Genomic DNA, 10,900 nt, shown 5'->3' with positions numbered 1-10,900 from the left:
TTTCCAATCTCAGAAGAAATCTGAAAATTCTGGGGATTTTTTTGTATTTTAAAAATATTTTATTTATTTTTATTTTATGTGTGTGAGTACTTTGCCTGCATGTACATAGTACATCATGTGTGTGCAGTGCCCATGGAGACTAGAAGAGGGCATTGGATTCCCTGGAACTGGAGTTCCAAACAGTTTTTAACAACCATGTGAGTGCTGGGAACCAAACCCTGGTCCTCCACAAAAGCAGCAAGTGCGCTTAACTCCCCCCCCCCCCCGCACCATCTGTCCACCCTGAAAGTGCTGTTTTATGGGCTCATCAGTAAAACAAATAGTTATTTTGTGGAGTTTTCTCATCATGTTGGTGTGTATTATGCCACTGAATTTTTTTCATCACAATCTCATACCCACTGGTATATATTTGTAGACTCTAGAATGTATGGCAATCATTAGTAAAACATGTGGTGACAAATAATGACTTTATTTTAGGCATTATGGGAGTGGTTTCGCATCAAGATGTACACTTGTTGCTAAGGAAGTTGCCCTAAATGATAGCCCTGGCCTAGGGGTTGGCACATTTTCTTTTAAAGACCCAGAGAGTATTTTAGGCTTTGTGGTTCACTTGGGACTTAACAGCTGCTCAATTCTGTCACTGTAGCCATAGACACAAATCAGTGTGACTGTGTTTTGATAAAATTTTATTTACAGACACCGAAAATTTGAATTACTTGTTATTTTCATGTTATGAAATATGCATCTTTTGGTTTGTTTTTTTTTTTTTTCAGCCACTTAAAAGATGTAAAAACAAGCAATAGACTGAGTGTGGTTTGGAGGCTCAAATTTGCTGAACCCTGCCCTAGCAGCTGATTATTCTGAACTAACTTTCTAATCTAAATTAAAACTGGAATTACTGCTTAAAACTTTTTAGAGACATAGAACTCATACGAATTATTTTAAAGTAAGTCTCTTTCCTGGGGGTGGGGGGCTGTAAATATAAATATCTTGTTTTGAACATAAAGAATCAGCTGAAAATGCTGTAAATCACTGATTTCCTTGACTACATTGAGGAGTTTTAATATTACTAAGTTGATTTTTCTAATTAGACAGGAATCCTATTATAGTGAATACTTTATAGTGTGTGTATTTATTCAACGAGTATTAAGTTCCTGCTTTCTCAAGGCATTTAGGTGATAGAAAGATAAATTTCCCATTGGTGGATCCTGACCTTGGCAACCTTATAGTCATGGAAGATCAGTGCAAGTTTTGGCCACAAATGGGCCAAAGAGGCATTAAAGGTAATAAAAAGAGACTGCAGAGAAGAATAAGTAGAAGTTCAGAAACAGAGTAGAAAATGTTAAATATGGGGACATGGTGAAGATATACGTATGTGGTCGGTGCAGGATTGCAGAGCAAGATGCGGTAATCCCAGGCCTCTAGTTGAGTGTTTCAGTTTCCAAACGCACACCACGCAGAGCTAGACTTTGCAGGAAGGTAGGTCCTGAGGATCTTATTTGGATGTTAAAAGGCAAGTTGGTAAAGCTGATTTGAAGAGAGGGTAGCTAGTCAGCAGACAGAGCTCTGACTTGGCCGCCAGTTCACCATGATTTGATTTCTAGTCTGCTACTCACGAATTATATGGCCATAGGCATACTACTTAATCTGTCCGAGCCTCAATTCCCCAAAGTATAAAATGAGGTCAATAATTTTTCTTTCCTGACATTGTTAGGGTTGTGCCTAATCTTACTCCTAGCTTAGTGTGCTTTTATGCTGCTCACTAAAGTTTAACAGACTGCTTAGTAAAGCATGGTTGGTTTTAGAGCTAGAGACAGGGTCAGATCATTCAAACCCCAACATTATCATTTAATGCATAAACTGGAGAATTATTGAATTTCCCATGAAATAAGAAAACTTCATGGGTTTATAAAGAAGATCAAGTCAACTAAAATGAGAAAACAATGGTTTTCATTATACCTACGGAATATTCATTACATATTTATCACAGCCATACACTGTAGGTACTATTAGAATTTACTTTTTACAGATGGAAATTTTGATGCTTAGAAAATTAAATAACTTGTCCCAGGTAACACAACTAGGAGTTGAAAGTAGAACCCAGAAAATCTGACTTTAGAACCTCATTGAGTAACTTCCCCAGAGGCATCTGCCCCAGCCCCTTCCCTTTGTTGTAAAGCATCTAACACAGTGTGGTACCAAGTAGGCACTCAGCAGACTGTGTTCTACCTCTGTAGCTTGTCTCCTGTGTGTTAAAGTGAAGGCCTGATGGTATCTGCAGCCATAGGAGGCAGCTGCTTGCTGGATCACATCAGAAGAAAAATATCTATAATAAAAACTTTCCTAAGACCTTGATAAATTGGACAGTTATGAATTCAAATCTTCAGAATAATATAATTTTGACATTGCCTTCAAGTTTACTTTATTGTGATTTGTCCTTTATGCCATAAATAGACTAAATTGAATTGAAATGATTATGAGCTGTGATTTTGAGGGTGGGAAACTGTCATCCCTATGCCCTTGTATTTTTTTCATGCTGCAGCTCACCGCCTGACAATATACTGCTATGTTCATTTCCTGTTCTCCCCTCACTAGGGTGCATGCTGTAGGTGATGAGGTATTTCATCTGCACATTCCTTGCTACAGCTCCACTATTTAAAACCATATATTATAGATGCTAAAATATCTTATAGGCAGAATTGAATAAAATGTTTCTGTGGGGCTGGCAAGATGGCTCAGTGAGTAAAAGCTCTTGGCATCAAATGGAAGGACCTGAGTTTGATCCCCAGAACCCACATAGTAGAAGAGGGAGAGAACCAACTTCTACAAGTTGTCCTCTGACCTCCACATGCACACTATGGTGTACCCCCAAAATACATAAAGAAATAAATGTAAATTTTTTGAGTTTATGTAAATTATGGAAAGCTAACATTTAAATGTTATTTTCCTTTCTAGCATGGATTAGAAGAACAAGAAAGACTCCACCTACTATGGAGGTAAGAGTACACAGGAAAATATTCAAACAGCATGTGTTTATAATGTATTTCTCAAATGAGAGTTTGTACTACCAAGGATATATAAATCCTTAGCAAAAAATATAGTGCATTTTCCCAAAGTACTAATTTTACTCAATAAAAATAACTCAGATATTTCTAATAAAATAGTATGTTATTACAATATATTAACATGTGCATTAATAAAATACTTTATCATAAAATACATATACTTTTAATTTTTAATTATAACTTTTCTTTATTCTTGAGAACTTCATACATGTATTTAATGAAATATTATCATATCCACCCACATGTCTCTCCTCCAACTCCTCTCACATTCCCCATCATGCCCCCCAACTTTATATCTTTTTTTTTCACTAAGTCCAATTAGTGCTGCCCACATGTGCTTGAGTATGAGGACAGTGACTGAAGCATGGGAAACTTACCAGTGGGAACATCCTCAGAAAGAGTGATTCTCCCTCTCCCAGCAGCTATCAAGTGCCAATAGTCAGTGAGGGGTGGGGTCTGGAGAGCACCTCAGCCTTATTTGACTGGCTTGGTCTTGTGCAGGTGACTACAGCTGCTGTGAGTTCATGAGTGTAATACTCATATCATGTCCACAAGATGGCATTTCACAGCACTCCTTCCCGTCCTCCAGTTACATTCTTTCCACCTCCTTTTCCAGGACATTCCTTGAGCCTTGGCAGGGGTGGGAGTTAGGGGTTGATATCCCACTTGGCTACATGAGATCCTGTCTGAAAAGATGAAAAGGAAAAATGGGGAATCCAAAAATAAGACATTAATAGTAACTGTTCTTCAGCAATAGTATCAAAAAAACAGTTATGAACAGGAAAACATTTCTTAACAAATGATGCTAAAATAGCAATATTCACTAGTAAGAAAAGAACCTTGTTCCTAGCTTCACATCATACACAAATATTCAAGGGGAATCTAAACTTAACATAATAACCAAAACTATAATTCTTCTACATGAAAATGTAATGGAATATCTTTGGAATAGATAGGGGACAGAATACACTATCCATAAAGGAAATGTATTGATAAATTAGACTAAATCCAAATGAAAACTAATGCTTATTGGGATCAATGGGATAAAAGAATATTGTGTGTCTGGCAAAACAATTGTATCCAGGTTATATAAAGCACATCTCAATAATTTTCAAAAAAGTCAAAGTTAATAAAAATTGTGCAGACCTTAGAGGAGCCCTTTATTTAATACAAAAGTGGCCACTATGTGTAGAAGAAGATACCCAATTTCCTCTAGTACTCAGGGTCACAGTAAAGAACAGCCATGCCACATGAAAATGGCTAAAATGTAAGATTGACAACAACTGTAACTGGAGCACCTTTCACATGGTAGGTGGAGTGAAATGGAATGTGTTTGAAACCTGGCAGTTTGTTAAAAACTCCTGCCCCATGACTTAACAGCTTCTCTCCTGGCTAATTTGAAGGATGAAGGGACCAATTTCTAGTCACTTCTTCTAAAGCTCTGGCCAATGGAAGGTCCAGTTCCTTCCAAGGCTTCCTGATTCTATCACCTCACCCCGTTATACTATTCTACCCACACTTAGAGGAACTCCCTGCTGTTTCTTAGGTTTAATGTTTTTTGCTCTTTCCCATCAGCTGGCAAGCATACTCTGCTTGTGTTTAATTCTTTTCAAATGGCTCATTCAAATCCTATGTTTCCATCAATGTTTTTCTCAACTACTTCAGTCATAGACCTAATATGTCCTTTCTCGATATAACTGCACTGCCTTGGACACGTGGATAACCCTTGGAATTGTGTGTTCAAATTGTTTTATTAATCTTTCTTATTGGCATTGTAAGAAAAGTAGCACAGGAATTAAGGCTTATTCATTTTTCTGTCATACTCGCCTAATGAGTGTGATTGTTTCCAATAAAACTTGAGACTGAAGAGCAATAGGTTGATGGAACCTAGTTTGCCAACTCTGCCACTGATCAGTGGTTTTGGGACCCTTTGACACACTTCAGGGTATGCAGAGACTTCCTGTAGGATGCTTAGGTTAAAAAGCTTTAAGCAAATTAATTTCCATATTCTCTCTGCATATGCAGTCTTTTTTTTAAAAGAAAAAAAAAGAGGTCTAAGAATTCCTTCTGGTCTGCCAGTTGTCACCTGACTTTTTAAAAAATTACTATTAAAACTGTCGAACTTCAAAAAGAAAAACTTACCCTTTGTCCATACCAAACCTTACTATGGTGCCTGCCTTGCTTTGGGATTTAAAAATCTCCAGGGTACCACAGAGACTTTTGAAGAATGCATCTTACCTGAGGGAGAGCTCCTTAAAAGCAAGGCAGAGAGAACAGTTCAATAAAAATTATCACAGTGGCAGCACATGATTTTTATCCGGGCTACAAACTCGTGACCAGACTCCATGACTTGGAGCTTTTCTGTCTACCTAGCTAGCTAGCTAGCTATCCATTTATTATCTTAAAATTAAAATTCAGAAGTGTGAAAGTTGTCATGGGGATGCATAATAACACATTTATCTGAATTTTAAAATTAAACCAGACTTTTTCTGACAGGGAGTAAGTCAGATTTGGCTGACTGGGTTTGACAATGAGGACGAGCTTTGCCAATTAAGTTACATGGTTATATTTTCCATAAATTGAACAAGCTAAACCGCAGCTCCAAGACTTTAAAAAATATTTAAAGCCTGCATTCCATGCACAGTCACTAGAAATGTAGCTTTGCCATTGTTTGTGCCAACTGTAATGGGAAGTGGTTTGAAGTCTTAAAGGATAGAGTGCTGCTGCTGTTGTGGATACATAGAGCTGTGCAGGAAGTATTAACACGCATGAAAATGGTCAACAAGAAATGGAGGCAGCTGTTACTGTGGAGAAGGAGAATGTAGGAGAGAAGCCACCAAGGGTTTTTATCATATCAGCAGAGTTTAATTTCTTAAATTTGACAGTGGGCACATAGGTGTATATTGTTAGATATATTTATTCTTGATCATAAAATATTCTGTTTGAAAAGAATATAGTGAGGGCTGGAGATGTAGTTCATTTGTTGGAGTGTTTGCTTAACATATCCCAGGTTTGATCCCCAGTGCTGAATAAATGAGGCATGGTGGCACAAACCTGTAATCTCAGCCCTCTGAAAGTAAAGGCAGAGGATCAGAAATTCAAGGTCATCCTCAGCCACATAGTGAATTTGAAACCTTGTCACAATAAAAGATATGAATAAATATTTAAAAGAATACAATGAAACCTTTGTCACATATTTTAAGAGAACAAGTTGAGTCTCTACCTTTGTCACATATTTTAAGAGAACAAGTTGAGTCTCTGATAGAGAAATAATACATTCCTAACATATAAATAAATGAGATACTTGAAATTTGAAAGTACCTAAGCACTTCTAGAATTTTTCTAGCAATACTCATGGGGAAAAAAAATCAGCATCCCTTAGTTTTGAAATTCCTTTTGAAAATCTTGATGCTTGGTAGCTTTATTATTCATTCAGTTGCTACCAAATACCTCGTATATGCTTCAGAGTTAACATAACTTCTCTATAGGCTTCTTTTGCACTAACCTGATCTGGATACACTTGATACAACACTAAAATTATATTTAGATTTTGATTTTAATATTTTTTTCCTTCAGCGAAACTGAGATTAGTCTGATATGTTGAACTTTCAAGTGAAAAATATTTGCTAAAATTGCCTTCAGAAACTGGTTCTTATTGCAGTTCATGCAGGAGTGGCATGTGTTCTATGATGGTGTCACTCTGGGCTCCTATTCTTGTGAGATTGAAAAGGGTATATACTGAGCTTGCTGAGCATCCCATTCTTTATTTACCTCCTGGCATTTCCACCTCCCCAAGAAAAAGACATGGTTGAAAGGGTTTACCACCACCCATTATAGACAGCCCTGTTGGGGCAGTTTTATGCCAGTTTTGACTTCCCTCATGCCTAACTTATTTGTGCCCATCTCTGATCAGGCAAAAAGGTCAAAGTTGATTCTAATCAAAAGTGCCTGCAGTTCCCCAGTGCACACCTGTCAGTTTGATTGTTGTGCATTTTTATGATGTCTGACTTGGCCAGTACTCTGACCTTGATTCTTTTTTTTTTATTAAAAATTGAATATAAAAATAAGTTTACTTCTTAAAAGTAGAAATAATAAAATATCCCATATATTCTGGCTGATTTTAACAAATTAATTTACTCATGCATGTATTAGTACATAATTGTGAGGTATACTTACTCTTCTGTATTCTGCTCTGTTTACTTCGTTACCACAATAAATGAAAAAAACACAAGCACTTGCTTGAAGCATAAGGACTTAACATTATGTTAAGTTTTTTCTTTGGTATTGACCTCTATCTCTGTGAGAACCAAAGAATGTAAAATTCATCTTGCTTCTTTAGAAGCAAGGTAGGAAATGAAAATGATTCATGTGAGTATTTTGAGTTCCTGGGTTTGCATTCATAAGTGCCAAGTTCTTCTATCTCCCTGACTGTAGGTATCTGTTTATTAGGAGACAAGAGGTTTTTGTGCTAGTGTGTTGTAAATCCTTCTTGTTTTCAAAACATTGGATGTAGTTGGGTCTTGTAAGAAGTATTATGTCAATTTCAAGGGTCTCACTTTTTTTGTCTAAAATTGTTGCTTTTTACACAAATCTATCTACACAGAGCTGAGCTAGGTTTATTCTTAGCACATTTTCCCATCTATTTTGACCTTTATCTGACTTTTAAGAAACAGAATATAAAAGATTTGTAAAATAAGTCGTATTTAAGTAAGGTACTACCATTCACTATTATTAGATTTATTCCTGCTCAGATTCTTTAAGACTCATCGAAACGTACTCGGTGTATATTAAATCATGTACAGAATTAGTTCTGCCTTCTAGAATGAGTTAGCCTTCTAAGTCATATCATCAGTCATTAGACAAGTCTCATTTAGGTTGTGAAACTGGGCTCAGATCCAGAGTGAAAGGATGTGGGAGTTAGAATGAGGCAAGGTTTTCAAGCTGCACTCCTTTAGTTATCTCAGCAAGCACTAGCTTGGTTCTTTTCACTCATCTTCTCCATTCTAGAGAAAGCCTGATTTTACTCAATCTAAGTTCAAAGAAAAACATGGATGCTAAGTACTTGTTTATGTTTTTAAGTTTTTAATAGGAATAATGGTGTTGAAGAAAATTATATTGATTTGTAGTAGTGGCATGCTTGATCATCTCTGAGTTTATTATATTATTAGGCGTACTTGATTTATTCTTAAATATTCATCATGGTTATAAAAAAATGTGTATTTGTTAGATATGTGTTGATCCTATAGTGATAGGGGGTGGGAATTTTAGATAGTTTCTTGATACGTTTGTTATGTTCATGGATTCAAGCACACTTAATTTCCATCTCACATCCTAGTGCCGCTGTGATGCATTTCTTTACCAGTATTCTAAAGTACAAGCAAATAGATATGTTTTATAGAACAGAGGTTTTTGGATGATGTGATATATTAGTGCATAGTAAAGTCTAATCATTAGGTTACAAGTATTCTTTTTCTTTTAAGGAAAAGAAAGATCTGTAATGAAAAGTATAAACCTATAGCAACTCACTAAGAATACTTTTGTTCTAGTCATATGTGTTTGTGTAATCAAGTTGCCTCAAATGTTACTTCTCAGTCAAATGGCCAACTGGGTTCATACTGTGGTCCTCGGGTAAAATTTGGTCAAATACTAATCTACATTTGGATGCAAAGTTATTCTTTAAATGAGATTACTGTAAGACCTGAAACTCTGAAAATGCTAAAGGAAAACACTCCAAGATATAGGGATAGGCAAGGAGTTTCTGAAAAGGACTCCAGGAACACAGGAAACAATCCCAGGAATTGGAATGATTGCATGAAATTAAGAAGCTCTGGACAGTAAAGGAAACAATCAGTAGAGTGAAGAGACAGCCTACAGAATGGGGAAAAGTGTCTTCCAACTATGTATCAATTAATATCTAGAACTAGAAAAACCAAATCATCCAGTCAATAAATGGACAAATGAGTTGAACAGAATTTTCTCAAAAGAAGAAATACAAATGACCAATACATATTTTTCAAGTGTTCAGTGTTTATCATCAGCAAAATGCTAATTAAACCTGCTTTAAGCCAGCATGGTAACATAGGCCTTTAATCCCTGCACTTGGGAGGCAGAGGCAGGGAGATCTCTGTGAGATCAAGGTCAGCCTGGTCTACATAATGAGTTCTAAGCCAGTTGGGATTTCAAGGAGACCCTGTCTAAAAGAGAAAGAAAAAAAGACAAATGTTTGCAAGGATGTGGGTAAAGAGGAACTCTTATACACTACTGGTGGGAATGTAAACTGATACCACCACTATGGAACTTGGTTTAGAGATTACTCAAAAAACTGAAAGTAGACCCAAAGGAATCTAAATCTGTATACCACTGATATGTACATGCCTGTGTTTCTTGCTGCACTCTTCACAGTAGCCAAGGTGTTGAACCAGCCTAGATGTCTATCATACATGAATGGACAAAGAAAATGTGGCATATATTCACAGTGAAATTTTATTCAGTCATAAAGAAAAATGAAATGATGTCATTTGCAGGAAAATGAATGTAACTAGATCATCATGTTAAGTGAAATAAGCCACACACAACATGAAAATTGAAGAGGAATTATGAGGAGGGGAATTACAAGAAAGGTAATAGGGTAAAAGATAGACAAAATACAATGTTTTCCTCTCATATTCAGAATCTACATTTAAATTGTGTGTGTGTGTGTGTGTGTGTGTGTGTGTGCGCGCGCGCATGCGCGCGCGCACGCACGCACATAAGACAAGAAAGCAGAAGGTAGACCATTTCAGGGGATGGAGAGAGGGATGGGGGTGAAAAAGAACAAGATACAATGATATGTATGTATGTGAAAATCTTGTAATGAAACCCACTTTTTGTGCACTAAAAATGATCTTTAAATTCAGTAGAATTTGAGTAAATAAAATTACCCCCTCAGCCCCCACCACAGTGTGTGGGTAGCCTCATCTAATTAGAAGAAGACCTTACAGGAAGAAGCCCTGACACTGGTTGAAGAAGACAGATTGTGCCTGCAAACTGCTTTAAAACAAGATTACAGTATCTCCTCTTCCCAGGATCTCCAGCCTTTTATCTGGAGATCCCTGACTCATACACCCACTGAATCTCACAGTCCAGAAATTTGAAAATTATTCATCTTGAAAGTAGTTTCTTAATCTAGTGAACTGGTATAAAGTGATTGCCAAAATAATTCAAAGTTCAAAATAAGTATTCAATAAGTGATAACTGTTATTTTACTATCATTTCTGATTGCTATTAAAGTCCACAAGAGGGGCCAGTGAGATAACTGAGAGAGTAATGGTACTTGCTTCCAAGCTTGATGACCTGAGTTCAATCCCCAGGACCCACATGGTGAAAGGAGAGGACAGATGCCCACTGGCTTCCGCAGGTGCACCTCCATAGGTATGCCAATGGTACCTGTAGTGTGGTACATGTGCCATGGCCCCTTCCCAAAATAAATAAAATGCAAAGATAAATAAGATTCACAAGAATCCTAATCTCATGTGAGGTTTTACAGGAATAAGTCTGAAGTTTACATTCACTTATCTTTTTTATTATTGTGTGTGTGCACACACAGATGCCTGTGGCACACCATGTGTAAAAGTCAGAGGACAACTTTTAGGAAGTCAGTTCTTCCACTGTGAGTTCTAGGGATTGACTTCAGGTTGTCAGGCTTTCACAGTATGTAATTTTATCTGCTGATTTGCTGACCCTTGTTTATCTTTTTAAATGTTCTACATTTGAGGAGCTGGAGAAATGGCTCAATGGTTAAGAGTGCTTGCTGCTCTTGTAGAGGGTCAGAGTTCAGGTCCCAGCATCCACATCAG

The 10,900-nt window shown here is 36.9% G+C and overlaps 1 protein-coding gene across 2 annotated transcripts in view; it reads left to right on the top strand.

Annotated features, from left to right (window-relative positions):
• The window catches only part of Ndufaf2 (NADH:ubiquinone oxidoreductase complex assembly factor 2), a 133,885-nt gene that overhangs the window by 99,533 nt on the left and 23,452 nt on the right, over nucleotides 1-10,900 (top strand). For both annotated transcript variants that reach the window (XM_008821454.2, XM_008856372.2), the window contains one exon: nucleotides 2,956-2,996. In XM_008821454.2, the coding sequence (XP_008819676.1) occupies nucleotides 2,956-2,996 (41 nt within the window). The remainder of the gene's footprint in view (nucleotides 1-2,955; nucleotides 2,997-10,900) is intronic.

This window comes from Nannospalax galili, unplaced genomic scaffold, assembly GCF_000622305.1.
Source record: "Nannospalax galili isolate Female #2095 unplaced genomic scaffold, S.galili_v1.0 scaffold751, whole genome shotgun sequence".
NCBI classification, from domain to species: domain Eukaryota; kingdom Metazoa; phylum Chordata; class Mammalia; order Rodentia; family Spalacidae; genus Nannospalax; species Nannospalax galili.
Note: the sequence above shows the minus strand (reverse complement) of the source record. Positions and strands in the feature narration are given on the sequence as shown.